General features: G+C 41.5%; 1 protein-coding gene across 1 annotated transcript in view; it reads right to left on the bottom strand.

Moving 5' to 3' along the window:
* The window catches only part of ube3b (ubiquitin protein ligase E3B), a 61,467-nt gene extending 43,435 nt beyond the window's left edge, over positions 1-18,032 (bottom strand). The window contains exons 1-7 of the mRNA XM_060843488.1: positions 17,800-18,032; positions 15,716-15,906; positions 7,455-7,623; positions 4,325-4,445; positions 3,309-3,368; positions 1,027-1,131; positions 477-573 (exon numbers count right to left, since the gene is read on the bottom strand). Of these exons, the coding sequence (XP_060699471.1) occupies positions 477-573; positions 1,027-1,131; positions 3,309-3,368; positions 4,325-4,445; positions 7,455-7,615 (544 nt within the window). The 5' untranslated portion in view covers positions 7,616-7,623; positions 15,716-15,906; positions 17,800-18,032. The remainder of the gene's footprint in view (positions 1-476; positions 574-1,026; positions 1,132-3,308; positions 3,369-4,324; positions 4,446-7,454; positions 7,624-15,715; positions 15,907-17,799) is intronic.
* Positions 18,033-19,160: the final 1,128 nt, after the last annotated feature.

Raw genomic sequence — 19,160 nt, 5'->3', positions numbered from 1 at the left:
CTTCAGAAGGGCAGGGGAAGAGAAAATTAGAGGGAAGAAAAATAAGTTGCATCAAAAAAATGTGCATATGGGCTTGTGATAACATTATGCATCCAATTCATTGTTGTTCTGATTCCCTTTACATCAACAGAAATAGAAAATGTGATACTCTTTTCCTACTTTTGCAGTTGTGCTGATAGAAGAGAAAAAGTAATTCTTCAGAGGAAGGGGAAACAAATGAACTAAAATCACTGCAGTATTGTTGTATAGGAGCTAAGCACAAGCCTGAAAGATGGACAGATGAGCAGATGCACTGATCAGCCAAAATCCAAGAGATAGGAGAGAAATACAGAACCCACACAAAAAAAAATCAAAAATAGGTGGGAACTAATTACCTGCATCTCAAAAGTCCAGAACAAAATCTATTGATGAAAAAGTCTAGTTATTGGTTAACTAATGCAGGAATTAACACTATAGAGGTTGATTTTGCCACTGACCTTTCCCTCTCAGTATTTTCCAGGTTGAGGTGTCTGTGAATGTGACCAGCATGGTGAGATACAATGTGATGAACTTACAGTCCTGCAGAATATCAGGCTGCAATAAAAAAACTTTAAATATTTCCATCTGTTAATTAAATCCTTAATTAAGCAAAACTAATTTGAGCCAATCCATTTTCTAAATTAAATTCCAAGAGACAGCTGCTCTACTGCTTTCATGATACACGAATACCAATTTTAGGTTTAGCTGACATCTTAGTTTCTGTTGTGAAACAACTGAATTACAGAAGCAATACATTACACATGTTGTTTAAAATATACTTCAGTGAGAATGTGAACGACATTTAAATGACAGGAGTACCTGGCTTAGTGACAGGGACCCAGAGGTATCTCAGTGCAAAAGAAAATGCTGGAAAAACACCCTTAGTAAATACTCATGTCTATTGCCAACAGAAATCCTACAGATTACAACAAGGTAATAATAATTTCAACAGCTGCTCCCTCCTCTCCACACACAGTTATACGTTTACATTTGCAGTTTTCAATTTACCTTCAAGTGCTTCAGAAACTCACAGCAGAGCCAGAGGAGGTCTTTAACTTGTTTTATCCATAGCAGGGTGAGATCTTTGGAGAGTGCTAATGACACATACCAAACCTACAAACAGCCATGAGAATTGGAAACATATTTAAAATGGAATCAATCATCAGTCGATAATCCTGTTCCAAATTAAAATTGAGAACACTTGAGGAACACAAATCCATCATACTGCTAAATATGTACCAACATATTAAAAAGAAAATTTTAAGTGCATAAATTAACTGCATTGTCCAAATTTTGCTTAACGCTCTGTCAATAGGAATTTGGTCAAAAGCAAAGGTGTCTATAAATACTTCATGCAATGCTGACTTGGGCTGTGTGAACAAATGAGACACCAACAAGGTAAGATACAATGTGGTGAACTTGCAGTCCTGCAGGATATCAGGCTGCAAGGTAAACCTTTAAATATTTCCATTTGTCAATTAAATTCCTACCTTACACAAACAACAAATTTGAGCTATCCATTTTCTATGAAATTCCAAGAGGCAGCTCTTCTATTGCTTTCATAAAACATTAGTACTAATTTACACATAACTAACATGTTAAATTTAGTTTTAGTTGCGAAACAACCGACACACAGAGACAACACATCATACATCAGTGGCTTAAATGCAATTGGTTTTCCTGAAGGTAGTTAGTTACGAACACACTTTAGTAAGAATATGTGGGGTATTTAAGTGACCGGAGCATCAACTCAGTGATAACACTAGCACTACTTCTCAGTATTTTCTAAGTTCTAATGTCTGCACTATTGTACATTGTGCCCTTTCCAAATTGCAACATACCTGTAAAATATTTATGGGGAAATAGGCGTGGATTACAGACCGGTCATGGACACTGATGGAAGCAATCAAATTAAAGTTCCCTGAAGTTTACTCCTTGCCCTTCACTCCTTCCTAGAACATCTTGACACCAAGATGTAAGAATCCTACTCATTGACTACAGTTCAGCCTTCAACACTAATATCCTCTCGAGACTGATTACTAAAGTTATCAATCTCGGACTAAGCTCCACTCTCTGCAACTGGATCTTCAGTTTCCTGATCCATAGACCACAATCAGTGAAGACGGAGGACAATATTTCATCCTCACTAACATTCAACACTGGAGCCCCCCAGGGCTGCATACTCAGCTCCCTACCGTATTCACTGTATACCCATGACTGCGTCACCAAATATCAGGCGAACGCCATTTATAAGTTCGCTGATGATACTACCACAGTCAGTCAAATCTCAGATGGCGATGAAACAGACTACAGACAGGAGGTAGAAGATCTAGAAAAATAGTGCACTGAGAATAACCTAGCTCTCAATGCTGGCAAAACCAAAGAACTCATTATTGACTTTCAGCGGGATGTTACTCATGCCCCCTCTACACATTAACAGCACAGAGATGGGATGAGTGAAGAGTGTCAGACTCCCAGGTGTGGTCATCCACAACATACTTTCTTGGACTCTTCATGTAGATGCACTGGTTACGTCTCTTGTTCCTCAGGCAGGTGAGGAAATTTGGCATGACGGTGAATACCTTTGCCAACTTTTATAGGTGCGCGATCAAGAGCATTCTGACTGGATGATTCACTACCTGGTATGGCAAATGTACCATTCTAGATCGGAGACAATTACAAAGAGTGGTGAATTTGGCCTGGACGACCACAAAGGCTGACCTCCCATCTAGAATATCCATCTACCAGGCCCGCTGTAAAGGCAAGGCCACTAGCAATCTCAAAGATCCAACCCACCCTGCTTTTCTACAACCTCTACCATTGGGGAGAATGTACAGAAGCCTGAACACACGCATCAGCTGGTTTCAAAACAGTTTCTAACCTATTGTTGTTAGAATACTGAATAGACTCAAACTCTTAACATTCGCCTGTTTTTACTGCTGTTTCCCTATTATTTACTTATCTATTTAACTATGTGATCTGCCTGTATTACTCATAAGACAAAGCTTTTCACTGTGCCTAAGTATATGTGACAATAAATTCAATTCAATTCAAGTTTTTTAATCGAATATGGCAAATAAATTGAGACTAGACTGATGGCAAAGACCATTAGCTCTCAGTTTTCATGGGCAGGTTGATGGCAACACAAATTGGAACAATATAGGACTAGGAACTGAATATGATCGTTAATCTGGAAGGTCGAGATCTGCATTGGGCAATATATTTATTATTATGGTTTAGTTAATAAATAAGTAACACATTCGAAATCTACTCAAAGAATACATACAAACCTTGGACTCATTCTCTACTTCCATGCTGTTAAGGATACAGCGACACAGCTTTTGCAGTCTCTGAAAAGGTATAACAACTCATTACTCAAACAAGCTATGCAGATATAGACAATAGAGTATTATATGCACAATACTTTTAGCCATGATAAATAGTTTTCCAAATTTCCATAGACAAATGATTGATCTCCCATGCAACGACTAGGAGGATGAATTTTGCAATGCCATTGCCATACTTTGTACATGTTTGGCAAAATCTCAACTCCCCCGTTTCTTTTAGCTTGTTGGCAAAAGTTGTCAAAAGAAAGTTAGTTTTGATGCTCAGTGGAGGTTGTAAAGGGGCCTTCTCTAATTTTTAACAATAGAAATTACACTTATGGCATTGGCAACTATAGGATGAGGTGAGTAGGCTATGTTCTTAACTTAATGGTGGCTGGTAAAAGATGGCCTTGCCAGGACCAATATCTGAGCAAGTGGGGGAACAATGAAGTCAAATTTACAATTATAAATTCATAGAGCAACATGATGATAGTTCTTACGAGTTGTACAAGATGTGACTTCATGATTCATTAGGTTAAGAGTTGCGAAATATGAGAATTCTGTGCTCATCAATATGACAGTCTTTGATTTTGGGGAACAGAAAGGTTCAGATACTTGGTGTCAACATTTGTAACATCAAGTAAAAGGACAAAGATTTTTCATCTCTGCCTCAACCCCAATCATAAAACTACATCCTGTAACGTAATATTTCCCAGCCACTCCTTTGACCTTGGAACAAATTGTCCATCTGCTTTAGCAATATTTAAGATCACATTAAGTGAAATATTAGAAATTGATACAGGATGACACAAATGAAATCTGACCTCCTCTCAAATTATCAGAATAAAATTAGAACTTTATTTTCTTTAGCCCAATACTCTAAATTTCTAAAAGGAGTAACATGGCTGAAACAATAACAAACTAGTGAATTGTCTCTCCCCACCCAAGGTGACAGAACTGACTTCTGTCAGCATACTTACATCTTTATCTTCTTTCATGCGATACACAAACAGAAACTTCCTAGTGATTTTAAATATAGCGAGCGCACTTCTTTTTGATGAATTTGCTTCATAGGTATCAAAAAAATCATCAACTTCCAATCTGTAAAGGCAACAACACCCGATTAAACAATGATGAGATTTTCATAAAGCAAAATATACAAGTGGCTCTCGAAAGATGATACTTATGGTTTTGTTTTAAGATACCTAATATCAAGGCCTACATTGGTAAACATTGGTAAGGCCTAAGGTCTAATAGAGAAAGAGAAATAACAGAGATTAAAGATGTATGACAGTGAATTTAAGTCACAACATTCTCATTGAACTAAGCAGCATCTATGAAAGGTGGCAGTGCTATGATTCCAAAAAATCTTGAAGACATATTGTTCAGAATATCCAGATAAAAATGCAGTCATGCCAACAGGGTCCTTTTTAAAAGCTTACTTTTTCATTCTACTGTCTGTTGCCATTGATCATTTTCATATTTTCAGTCCATGCAAAATGTGGACAATGCCACAGCCAAACTAGACACTGATTTACCCAACTCTCCTGTCGACAAGTTTTACTAGAGAGTCGGATGGGAAAAACGTTGAATGCTTTCTGCCCTTGCTCCCAGTCTGGCTTATTATAACAAGCTCTTTTGAGATCAGTTAATTTAAGAACCAAACTACAAGGTCTTCTGGTCTGGAAAGACTATGCTACACCTGGCATTAGGGGCTTTGGAAATTTATGCAGATTATAACAGTTATTTGAATATGTAATATTCTTAAGTTTGAGAAAGCTCAGTTCTAAACAGTCAAATTACTCGTGTAGGTAATTATTCCCATTCGTGAATAATTTTAAATTAACTGAACCAAACAAAACCATAAGTCCAAGGTCATTTTGATAGCTACCTAACAACCTTTTTTCTAACAAAGTTATGTGACTTCTTTTGTCTTGTATACATTTTTCACTTTTTGAACTTGCTGTTTTTTGTTTCATTTCTTGGTTTCTGGAAAAACTTACTGTATTTCTTTGGTCGAGGAGTTAGCTGACGAGGGAGGTTTACTACTTGCTCAATTTCCAAAAGGCATTCAATAAGATACTGCACACTAAGCTATGTAATAATAGTCGATGGTGTTGGGGGTAGTGCATCAGCATGGATAAAGGAGGCTAACAAATAGAAGACAGAATTAGAACAAAGGGAGCATTTCCAGGTGGCAACCTGTGATTGCTGCAGTGTCATAGGGATCAATGCTAAAGTCACAATTATTTACAAAATATTAACGACTTGGATGACAGAAGTGAACATATTCTTGCTAAGTTTATGGATAACATAAAAATGGGTGGGAACACAAGTAGTGAGAATGACAAAGAGGCTGCAGAGCGATATTAACAGGTTAAGTGACTATGCATAAACTTGGCAGATGGAAATGTGAGAAAGTGCGAGATTTTGACCTGTAGCAGGAAAAGAATACCTGAATATTATTTAAGTAAAGACAGACTGCAGAAATTTGCAGCACAGATAAATCGGGGTCTTCACGCATTAAACAAAAAAGCTTGCATCCAAGTTCGGCAGATGGCAAATGGAATGTTGGTTTTTATATCAAAGAGTACAAAAATAGGGAAGTTTCTCCACAATAATGTTGGGCATTAGTTTGACCACAGCTTGAAAACTGAATAGCTATGGTCTCCTTATCTAAGAAAAGGTATACTGGCACAGGGTACAGAACAGAGAAGGGTCAACAGGTTAAATGTGGGTACAGAGATACTATATTACAAGGAGAGGTTGTACTTATTGTAGCTAAGAAGAATGAGAGACCTTATTGAAGCTAAGAAGAATGAGAGACCTTATTGAAACATGGAAGATTGTGGGGGCACAGTGATTAGTACCAGGGACTCAGGTTTGATTCTTGGGTGACTGTCTGGGTGGGGTTTGCACATTTTCCCTGTGGCTGCATGGATTTCTGCCTGGTGCTCGTTTCCTCTCTCAGTCTGAAGATGTGGATCTACCATTGTCAATTGCCCTGCAGTGTCCAGGGATGAGTTGGATACGTGAATTAGCCATGGGAAATGCTGGGTTATGGGGATAGGGTGGTCTGGTTGGGATGCTCTTCAGACAGTCACTGTGATAGGGTTAGATGTACTCACTATATAGGACTTCATAGAATCCTTCCAGTGTGGAAACAGGCCAGTCGGCCCAACAAATCCACACCACCCTCTGGACAGCAATCCACCCAGACCCATTCCCTCCTACCCTATATTCACCCCTGTCTAATGCACCTAATCTACATATCCCTGAAAACTATAGGCAATTTAGCATAGCCAATTCACCTAACCTGCACATCTTTGGATTGTTGGAGGAAACCAGAGCACCTGGAGGAAACCCATGCAGACACGGGGTGAATTTGTAAACTCCACACAAATAATTGAACCCGGGTCCCTGGAGTTGAGAGACATCAGTGCTAACCACTGAGCCACCGTGGCTCAGTGCGCTGACTGACTCTTTCTGCATTATCTGGATTCTAAGGTTCTTGGGAGGCTTAACAGGAAAGATGCAGAAAGGTCATTTCTCTTTTTGGGAGAATTTAGGACCAGCAGTCATAATTTGAGAGCTGGAGATCTTCCAGGAAGCTAGATTATTAAGAATATTCCAGGCTGAGATAGACAGATATTTAATTAATAAAAGAGTGAAGGGTTATGGGGAAAAAGCAGGAAAAGAAATTGAGCATTAATTGCAGAACAGACTATAGTGTCAAATGGCCTGCTTCAGCTCTTACATTTTAGTATCTTCTAGCTTTCCCTTGGGCAAGTGTGCTTTTTTTTAAAAAAACATGTGGGAGACACCTGAGATTTACACGACATGTTGGGATATAGCAATAGGGGCCAGAATTAAAAGGCTGAAAACTGAGGCTTTAAAAGAATTTCTGCAGATTTGAGTGTCTTAGATGGTCTTTGCTTCTACAAAGCTCACAGATTTTGCTAAGACCTTGACTATTTTGACTTTTAATCGGGAACTTGTTTATGTTTAAAATAATGTTATCCTATTATTTCAAGACTATTCCCTGCCCTTTTATTAGCCTTTTGAACATCACATTGTTACAAATATTATTGCAAAGTAAAAACAATTGACCTGATTTCTCGAAGCAGCCGACACCGGCAGAGGTACCTCCTGACGACCGCCTGAATCTGAATAGTCGCTCGTTCACGCTCCTTCTGCCCTTTCCTCTCCTCTCGAGCAGCCCGGGCTTTGTCCAGGAACTGAGTTTTGGAAGTTTGTGTAGTGCTAAACATTGCTGCCCCTGGGAACAAAGTAACAACAGAATCTTTAAGAATTTTACTGAAATGGTAGTGCTCAACAGCAGAACATGAGATTCTGAAATGGTGTTGATCGCTGAGACCAGAGTGTTAATGTTCGTTTCTTCAATGCATGCTTGAGTTACTTCCAATTTAAAGCCTCACGAAGCCTCTTCACTGCAGTTAGCACATTGTCTCTTGGTACCAATAGGAAACATAAGCCTTTCGACCCTCTCAAATCAGAGCTGGAAAAGCGCAGATCAGGCAGCATCCTAGGAACAGGAGAATCGACGTTTCGGGCATAAGCCCTTCTTCAGGAATGAGGAAGGTGTGCGAAGCAGGCTGAGATAAAAAGTAGGGAGGATGGACTTGGGGGAGGGGCACTGGGAATGCAATAGGTGGAAGGAGGTTAAGGTGAGGGTGATAGGCCGGAGAGGGGGTGGGGGTGGAGAGGTCAGGAAGAAGATTGCAGGTCAAGAAGGCGGTGCTGAGTCCAAGGGTTGAGATGGAGATAAGTTGGGGGGGGGGGGGGGGGGGGGTGGAAAATGAGGAAGCTGGAGAAATCTGCATTCATCCCTTGTGGTTGGAGGGTTCCTAGGCAGAAGATGAGGTGCTTTTCCTCCAGGCGTAGTGTTGCCATGGTCTGGCAATGGAGATGGTCAAGGACCTACATATCCTTGGCGGAGTGGGAGGGGGAGTTAAAGTGTTCAGCCACAGGGCGGTTGGGTTGGTTGGTGCGGGTGTCCCAGAGGTGTTTTCTGAAAGTTCCACAAGTAGGCGGCCTGTCTCCCCAATGTAGAGGAGGCTACATCGGGTGCAGCGAATGCAGTAAATGATGTGTGCGGAGGTGCAGGTGAATTTGTGACGGATATGGAAGGATCCCTTGGGGCCTTGGAGGGAAGTGAGGGGGGAGGGGGGTGTGGAAGGTGTGGGCGCAAGTTTTGCATTTCTTGCGGTTGCAGGGGAAGGTGCCGGGAGTGGACGTTGGGTTGGTGGGGGGCGTGGACCTGACGAGGGAGTTGCGGAGGGAGTGGTCTTTCTGAAACGCTGATAGGGGAGGGGAGGGAAATATATCCTTGGTGGTGGGATCTGTTTGGAGGAAATGACGACAGATGATACGATGTATCTGGAGGTTGGTGGGGTGGTAGGGGAGGACCAGTGGGGTTCTGTCTTGGTGGCGACTGGAGGAGCAGGGTTCAAGGGCGGAGGAGCGGGAAGTGGAGAGGATCGTCAACCACGTCCGAGGGGAAATTGCGATCTTTGAAGACCCTCACAAATCAGTTCATACTACTCTTACCACTAAAAAAAAAGTCTTGAACCAGATGTTCTCACTATTATTAATGCTAAGGATTCTTTCATTAGACACAGCAAACATTCCGAGCAGCATAAACCTTTGATCCAATTACATTGCTGGATGATTTTTTTCCCCATTTAAATGGACCTGGCAGGGAAATTTCACATACTGATCATATTGTATACTGAAGGTTGAAAGAGAACAGACCCAAAATAATTCTCTCAGTGGGAAAATAATACCTGACATACTCTGCTGCAGCCTTTTGCGTTTCCTCTTATATAGGTTAACTTAATACAGAGCTTTGCAAACACATAAAAGTACCAGCAGTTTGAAGCATGGCTTCAATGCAACCCCAGTTTGTTATTAGGTTAGCCAAGGCTGCAGTTACCTTCGTCCCGATTACATTGTGTGTTGAGCGGATGCATGGAGTGAATGTTTACATGTGTGCTGACCACCAAGTCTGCCTGTCACCTCTGTGGCTGACAGCATGTCATGGATCAAGGACATTGACTGGATGGAGCATTGCTGTTAACTCCTTCCAGAAAACGCACATCTTATCCTTTGATGCTATCTCTCTCTTTAGCAGCCGTTTTATGCTGTATCCACGGATGTGGAATCTTCATGTGTCATTTGACCTTGAGCTTTACTTCTTGACTATAATCAAGACAGCCCGGCTCCATTTCTACAAAAGTCTTTTTCCATCACAACCTCACTCCCATTTATTTCACCCCCACAACCCTAATGATATCTACGTTCCTCCCAATTCACACCCACACCTCGTGTATCCCCAATTTTAATGGCTCCACCACCGTTTGGGATCAAAATTACGAATTATTCACCCCCTCCCTCTAACATTCTGCTTTATGACTACTACTTCACATTCTGTCTTTTAAGACACTCCTTGACCAAGCTTTTGTCACCTGACTTAATATCTTGTTTTTTTTTTAGATTAGATTAGATTAGACTTACAGTGTGGAAACAGGCCCTTCGGCCCAACAAGTCCACACCGACCCGCCGAAGCGCAACCCACCCATACCCCTACATTTACCCCTTACCTAACACTACGGGCAATTTAGCTTGGCCAATTCACCTGACCCGCACATCTTTGGACTGTGGGAGGAAACCGGAGCACCCGGAGGAAACCCACGCAGACACGGGGAGAACGTGCAAACTCCACACAGTCAGTCGCCTGAGTCGGGAATTGAACCCGGGTCTACAGGCGCTGTGAGGCAGCAGTGCTAACCACTGTGCCACCGTGCCGCGTGTTCTGTGGCTCGGTGTCATACTTTGCTTCAGAACACTCTTGTGAAGCATCTTGGGATATTTTATGTTAGAGGCACGAAAGTAGTTATGTTTTCCCACACACTTGCTCCAATGTCTGCTCAAACTCTATCCTACATTAGGTGCAACCCATTCAAAATGCTGTCTCATCCTCCTACATTAACAACTTTACAACCCAGCTTATCAGCTTTTTTAAAATTCAAGCACACCATGTGGGCATCACCAACTGGCCAGTATTTATTACCTTTCCCTAGTTGCCCTTGAGGTGATGGTGGTGAGCTGCCTTCTTGAACTGCTACAGCCCAAATACTGTAAGTTCACCGTCAATGCCCTTAGGGAGGAAATTTCAGGATTTTCCCCAGCAACAGCAAAGGAACAGCAATATATTTCCAAATCTGAATTAGGAGATGAGTTGCTTGGAGTGCAACTTGAAAGTGGTAGTGCTCCGCTGTATCTGTTACCTTTGTCCTTTTAGATGGAAGTGGTCATGAGTTTGGAAGGTGCTGACTAAGGACCTTTGGTGAATTTCTGCAATCATCTTATAGATCGTTTGCATTGTTGTGACAGAGCAGGTGGTGGAGGGAATGGATGTATATGGATATGGTAGCTATCAAGCACCACTGTTGTTGGAGCTGCACCTATCCAGGTAAGTAGGGAGTATTCATTCTGACTGATGCCTTGTAAATGATGGATAGGCTTTGGGGAATCAGGACGGGAGTTACTTGCTGCAGTATTCCTAGACCTCAGATCTGCTCTTGTGGCTACTATGTTTTTGTGGTGAGTCCAGTTGAGTTTCTAGTCAATGGTAACCCCAGGGATGTTGATAGTGAGGGATTCAGTCATGGTAACACCATTGAAAGTCAAGGGACAGTGTTAGATTGTCTCATATTAGAGATGGCCCTGGCCTAGCATTTGTGTGGAACAAATTTTACGTGCCACTTGTCAGTCCAAGCTTGGATACTGTTCAGATTTTGTTACATTTGAACATGGATTGCATTAATACCTGAGGATTTGTGAATGCTGCTGAACACTGTGCAATCACAGCGTCATAGTAATGTACAGCAGGGAAACAGACTCTTTAGTACAACACCTCCATGCCAATCAGATATCCTAATGCAATCTAGTGCAATTTGCCAGCATTTGGCCCCTATCTCTCTCAACCCCTTCTATTCATATATACATCCAGATGCATTTTAAATGTTGTAATGTTATGGGCGGCACAGTGGTTAGCACTGCTGCCTCACAGCGCCAGAGACCTGGGTTCAATTCCCGACTCAGGCGACTGACTGTGTGGAGTTTGCACGTTCTCCCCGTGTCTGCGTGGGTTTCCTCCGGGTGCTCCGGTTTCCTCCCACAGTCCAAAGATGTGCAGGTCAGGTGAATTGGCCATGCTAAATTGCCCGTAGTGTTAGGTAAGGGGTATATGTAGGGGTATGGGTGGGTTGCGCTTCGGCGGGTCGGTGTGGACTTGTTGGGCTGAAGGGCTTGTTTCCACACTAAGTAATCTAATCTAATCTAATCTAAAAAAATTGTACTAACTGCCACCATTTCCACTGAAAGCTCATTTCACACACGCACACGTTAAAACGTTGCCCCTTAGGTCCCTTTTAAATCTTTCCTCTGTCACCCTAAATCTATGCCCTCTAGTTCTGGACTCCTTCACCACAGGGAAAGACTTTGTCTATTTACCCTATTCACACCCTTCATGATTTTATAAACCTCTTTAAGGCCACTCCTCAGCCTCTGATGGTCAAGATAAAACCTATTCAGAGGCCTGTTCAGCCTTTCCCTATAACTCAAATCTTCTAACACTGGCAACATCCTTGTAAATCTTTTCTGAACTCTTTCAAGTTTAACAACATCCTTCTGATAGGAGGGAGGCCAGAACTGCACACAATATTCCAAAAGTGGCCTAACCAATGTCTTGTACAGCTGCAACATGACCTCCCAACTCCTGTACTCAATATTCTGACTTATAAAAGGAAAGCATACCAAATACCTTCTTCATATCCTATCTACGTGTGACTCCACTTTCAAGGAACTATGAACCTGCACTCCAAGGTCTTGAGAAAGTCTATAGCCTTAGAACTTGTCCTTAAACATTTACAGTAAAATGTAATACTGAATTATAGAACACATTTGTCGCACACTAGAAAAAAGCCGACAGGCAGGGAGGGTCAGGCCACAAAAACAGGGAACCCAAGTTATACAGATGATAAAAACATCTATTCTCATCAAGTGATAACAGGATGATCTAAGGCAATTAAGAACTTTTGCCTTAACATCAGTGAGTCTGTGTAAACAGGACACCAAGTGATAACATTCACGGCTGTTACCTTGTGAAATTAACGATAATGTTTGATTCTGATCTCGAAATGAAACATTCTCATCAAAAGCCTTGCAATTAATGGTCAGATCCTATTATAATAGATTCTTATTACCCATGCAAGCTAGGCAGATGCAGAGGGAAAAACATTTTTCTGTTACAAGTCTCTGACTTGACAATTCAAAAAGGACACTAAAAAGAGAGAAAGCGTGCACACACAAGTGAGAGCAAGAGCATGAGTGAGATCATTTTAGTGGCGAGACTGCCGAAGCCAGTAGAAAATTAACTCTTTCTGCTTACTTGCTATGGATTGAATATAATTGTATTTTGACACTTTATGATGATTTTGAGTAGCCATTACTGGTTATGAAATGCAAACTCTGTAAAAGATAATATTGATGAAGCTTTAACTTACTTGCTGTTTTTACAGACCATGACTACCCCACTGTCAATTCTAACTAATCAGATCTTACGTCTTATGTGAATTTGAATCACAACCTGAGAAAAAAGCATGTTTAATTCAAGACTAATGAATCAGTTTAAATACAACCATACGGTAACATCTCAGTCTCAGGTACAGAATGATTCTGTGTTTAAGATAAAAAGCAAGAGCCTGCTCCTAGCTTAAAAATTATTCTAAACCTAAGAGTGAAGAGTTCTGACACAATCTGTCAGGAAGCTATTTTATGGTCAAAAGTTTGTCCTCCTTGCTAAGAAGCCATTTTGTAAAACAATCGTATCTGACATGCGAGCTGTGCAAGGTTACTTGATGAACTCTTCCAATTAGCTCTGACTGGTGCCTCTTTATGATAGGAACTTATCTCGCCAGCAGGCACCAAACTCAGCTAGATTTGTTTTTCCCACCAGAATGAATGGCTCAGGGCCTGTAGGAGTGATCAGTCAAGTACAGGCAGACCTGTCAATTAACTTCTCTTTTACGAATTATTGTCTTTTACTGTGATCTGTCTAATTAAGTAGTTATGCCTGTCTTTTTGTAGGATATGTGGAACAGTCTATCTTCTGCAACTACACTGGCACCACCCCCCACCTTTTCCTCCGCTACATCGATGACTGTATCGGCACTACCTCGTGCTCCCACGAGGTGGTTGAACGGTTCATCAACTTTACCAACACCTTCCATCCCGACCTCAAATTCACCTGGACTGTCTCAGACTCCTCCCTCCCCTTCCTAGACCTTTCCATTTCTATCTCGGGCGACCGACTCAACACTGACACCTACCATAAACCGACTGACTCCCACAGCTACCTGGACTACACCTCCTCCCACCCTGCCCCCTGTAAAAACTCCATCCCATATTCCCAATTCCTTAGTCTCCGCCGCATCTGCTCCCAGGAGGACCAGTTCTAATACCGTACAGCCCAGATGGCCTCCTTCTTCAAGGACCGCAGATTCCCCCCAGACGTGATCGACGATGCCCTCTACCGCATCTCCTCCACTTCCCGCTCCTCCGCCGTTGAGCCCCGTCCAAGCCCCGTCCCTCCAACCGCCACCAAGACAGAACCCCACTGGTTCTCACCTACCACCCCACCAACCTCCGTATACAGCGTATCATCCGCCGTCATTTCCGCCAACTCCAAACGGACCCCACCACCAGGGATAAATTTCCCTCCCCTCCCCTATCAGCGTTCCGCAAAGACCACTCCCTTCGTGACTCCCTCGTCAGGTCCACACCCCCCACCAACCCAACCTCCACTCCCGGCACCTTCCCCTGCAACCGCAGGAAATGCAAAACTTGCGCCCACACCTCCTCCCTTACTTCTCTCCAAGGCCCCAAGGGATCCTTCCATATCCGCCACAAATTCACCTGCACCTCCACACACATCATCTATTGCATCCGCTGCACCCGATGTGGCCTCCTCTATATTGGGGAGACGGGCCGCCTACTTGCAGAACGCTTCAGAGAACACCTCTGGGACACCCGGACCAACCAACCCAACCAGCCCGTGGCTCAACACTTTAACTCTCCCTCCCACTCCACCGAAGACATGCAGGTCCTTGGACTCCTCCATCGCCAGAACATCATAACACGACGGTTGGAGGAAGAGCGCCTCATCTTCCGCCTAGGAACCCTCCAACCACAAGGGATGAACTCAGATTTCTCCAGTTTCCTCATTTCCCCTCCCCCCACCTTGTCTCAGTCGATTCCCTTGAACTCAGCACCGCCCTCTTAACCTGCAATCCTCTTCCTGACCTCTCCACCCCCACCCCACTCCGGCCTATCACCTCACCTTGACCTCCTTCCACCTATCACATCTCCATCGCCCCTCCCCCAAGTCCCTCCTCCCTACCTTTTATTTTAGCCTGCCTGGCACCCTCTCCTCATTCCTGCTGAAGGGCTCTGGCCCGAAACGTCGAATTTCCTGTTCCTTGGATGCTGCCTGACCTGCTGTGCTTTAACCAGCAACACATTTTCAGCTCTGTCTAATTAAGAACATGCAGTGTTTTTATAAACTTTTTGTACAAAGGAAGCCACTTTGTGACACAACAGTAGAGCAGTCTGCTAGGGCTCTTGACGAGTTGGTATTTACTCTCCTGGGTTATTAGACCCTAATTAGTTTGGCTTATAGGTATCAGTGTTATATTGTAACAGTGATGCTATTGGTAAATAAAGGGGATGACAAAAAGTAAACTAAACAAGAGATTTTTTTATTCCAGATTACCAAAGAGTACAACCTCCTGGATGAACTAAGAAAGGCTTACAAGGTTGAGTCCACAGAAATTCCCTGGGTCATCTCAAATCTGTATCTTTAACAAACTTTTTGTTCAGCAACATTCCCCAGGACCTTACCTTTAAGTGTATAAGTCCTGCCCTGATTTGCCTTTCCAAACTGTAGCACCTCACATTTAAATCAAACTCCATCTGCCACTCCTCAGCTGATTAGCCCATCTGATCAAGATCACATTGTACTCCAAGGTAACCTTCTTCGCTGTCCAGTGAACATTTTCATTTCTGACTTTATGATGGTTCTTTAAGCTCCAAAAAACTGCACATATTCTCAGTTCTTATGTACCTGACTTCCAGTAAAAGGTGAAAAGGAAACTCATTTTGGCACTGCCCACACACCTTACAGCTAGTTAACCAGTACATTGCCAGAAATAGCAGCTCTTTAATTCATTGTCAAGCTAAAGTTTATAATGCAGACAAGATGTCAGTAAAGGAAAACACTAGTTTACCTGAATGTTGTGCTGTCTAAGACTGGAAATCAGTTCATCAGTCCCAGTGCACAGACATGAGGTAATCATTCAGACAATGAAGAACCTGAAGTGAGCTGGTACTGTATGTTGATAAAAGATAGATTCCATATCACTTCAAATCCATCTTCTCAGAGCAAAATTGCTATCTACTTGTCTTGGCACACTGAAACCTTAAGAAAGAACAAAATATGTCAAATAAGAAACACATCAAGGAGCATGGACATTGTATTAGTTACGATGGCAAGAAGTTAAAGTCTGAAGTGGCTTCTGGCCATCATAGTACTGATTCGATTCCTAAATTTCAAATATTCAATCCCAATAAGCAACTAGTGTAGGATAACAGGTACAGCTGATGTGAGCTTGGAGAATCATGCAAATATAAGTAGAGTGGAACATTTGTATTACTATGCATCACTGCAAGTTTTACACTGATGCTAACCAAGATAGCTCCACTTTTCTGTTTGTTACAATACTTAAGTGTTTATTCATCTTCTATTTGAATACTATGATTGGAATTGCATCAAGTGCCACTTATGGCAATGTATTTCATAGACCTAATAAAAGTCCTGAACATTCATCACCACCTCATTGCTTTTGCACTAAATATTTAATAGTTTTTAAACATCTCCAAACTATTTCTAAGTGCAGCATAGTTTTGTGTACCTGTATAATTATTGCATGATCCTACAGCTTTAATTGATCAATTAGGCATATTTCTGCACTGTTTATTTTCATGAAAGTTCATACTGAGACTTACTGACAATAACCTAGAAGGTTGTGATCGAATACACATATTAGGATGTATATACACACGTACAAAGACAGTGTAGGAATACCCTGTTGCTCTGAAGGGAACAAATTTTGGAAGTTAGGAATTAATATGTACTTAATAGCGATTAGAAATAATTGTTCTGCACACCAGAAATTAAGTATTTCAAATTTATATTGATAGACCACACCGTTTATGAATATCTGAATCTTTACAAGCTTGCAAACGTTCCAAGAGGTCCATTATCGGCGTTGTCACTTAGCTTGTTACAAAGGACGATGTTGGGAGAAGAGGGAATCAAACAAACAGTCTCATGTGTATGACGCTCGTGCGACAGATATACATCCTAACTTTAAAAACTTCATGTTGTACATCCCAAACCATTTTTCCCAAAACACTCAGATCAAATAAATGTATTGATTTGTGTTGAGAAACAACCAATGTTGAACACAAACTTAAACCAGTCACCATTATGCTTTCTGAAATTCTAGTGACCCCAATATAAATGACAGGAACTCTTGAAAAATTTAATCCACATTTGGGCATGCAAAAATCTAAAACATTTTAAAGTTTTATGATATACTTTCAAGACTTAATTTTTACTGTGCATGTGATATATTAATTAAATTTGTAACTCCATGAGCTATACTAGATAATTAAATATATAATAGAAATAAACATGATAATGTTATATCATCTACAGCACTAGTATTGTTTAAATCATCTTGCACATTTCATGACCACTTCTATTAAAAGGTCTACACATGCTTCTTGTATAAAACATTGCAAAACTGTTACACATAAAAAGGGTAAAATTATCATAGTCTCACTGGACTATAAACTACTCTCTCGTTAGAGAGAGGACTGGTGGTAGTTTAATTTGAAGGTCACTATGCATCAGGCGAAGGAGGAGAGTCCTTTGTAGTAACCTCAGCCAAATTACATTATGGAACAAAAGACACACCAATATAATCAGAAAACTCACTAGAAAAAGGTCCAATTAAAAGCATTTTTAAAAAAAAAAATGCACATATATTACTGCATTATGATTGCTTACACCTTTCAGAACAAACAGAACAAACTGTCAGAACAACCTTATGGTAGCAAGTCAGTATGTTTTCACAATACTGCAAAACGCAGGATTACCAATGTCAGACAAATTGCTGTGCATATGGATAACGTTAAAAATCACACAACACCAGGTTATAATCCAACAGGTTTAATTGGAAGCACACTAGCTTTCGGAGCATATGGATAACAATTACATTCTCTGCACAGGAGACAAAATACTCACATAAGGAATGGACCTCACATCTTAGAATTCAAAACGGAATTTAACGAACAATAAAAACAGGCCACAACCTCCTTTTGTGCTCCTGAGCTTCTCTTCTTTCTGGCATGTGAATAACCCTAATATATTATTACAACTGATAATGATGGAGATTTCCTCGCACTAGTACATACAGGTTAATACAACCTCTTTCCTCTCATAACAAACACAAACTCCAGCAACAAGTCCATTGTCACTTCCGGCTCCGGGTCAGAAAGACACTGGTGTCAAACTTCCACCGTCGATGGCAGACTGCGCATGCTCACATGGCTGTCCGCTGTCCGCTTTCCTTGCGTTGGGCGGGAAGGGGGAAGGGGGCGGGAACAGAGCGAGATCCCGCCATCTTGGTAAAGGTCCCATCACCTCAATTTAACAGTGAGTGTAACTCAATTAGGGAATTTTGCAATCTCGCTTAATTAAACATTGTAGACGCCTGTTGTTAAATATTTATGACTTCGGAAAACCCACCTCCTCCATCCCCACTTCCCCATTGCGCACGGGATGACACGAAATGAGATCCCAGAAATGAGAGAGTCAGTTGGTTCATGATGCACCATATGAGCCATACCTAACTGCTTCTTGAAAGTTCCTCAATGCCCCCATATAGATGGTTGGCAAGCAAACCTTTCCCATGTTGCTCTGGAGGAACTGATAATTAGTCTTTCAGATGCTGCTGGAGAACTCGAGAAAAACCAGTCAAAAAATACTTAGAAGTAGAAGTGGATATTCTGGTTGTACTTGAGTTCCATTTTGAAGTACAGTCAGTTCTGCTATAATACACTAGTTCCATTCTCGTGCAATCCGGTGTTATAAGAAAATTGTGTAATAGCAGCAAAATTTAAACTAAGGGAGCCGGAATCATGTTATAACCAATACACGCTTTAAAAATTTTCCCTTTAGAATCAGTGTCCCCCAATTTGTCAATTGTGTTACAGCGAATTCACATTATTGAAATGCACATTATACTAGAACAACTTGTATACTAAATAATCGCAGATTCCTCTGGAGGAACTGATAATTAATCCTCCAGATGCTGCTGGAGAGCGTGAGAAAATCCAGTCAAAAAATACTTACAAGTAGAAGTGAAAGAACTGGTTGTACTTGAGTTCCATTTTGGAGTACAGTCGGTTCTGCTATAACATGGTAGTTCCATTCACGTGCAATCATGTGTTACAAGAAAATTGTGCAATAGCAGCACAATTGAAACTAACGGAGCCGGAATCATGTTATAACCAATACACACTTTAAAAGTTTGCTTTTAGAATCAGTATCCCCCATTTGCTAATTGTGTTACAGTGAATTCGCATGAATGAAATGCACGTTAT

This window comes from Hemiscyllium ocellatum, chromosome 24 (assembly GCF_020745735.1).
Source record: "Hemiscyllium ocellatum isolate sHemOce1 chromosome 24, sHemOce1.pat.X.cur, whole genome shotgun sequence".
NCBI lineage: Eukaryota > Metazoa > Chordata > Chondrichthyes > Orectolobiformes > Hemiscylliidae > Hemiscyllium > Hemiscyllium ocellatum.
This window is presented reverse-complemented; position numbering and strand designations above follow the sequence as displayed.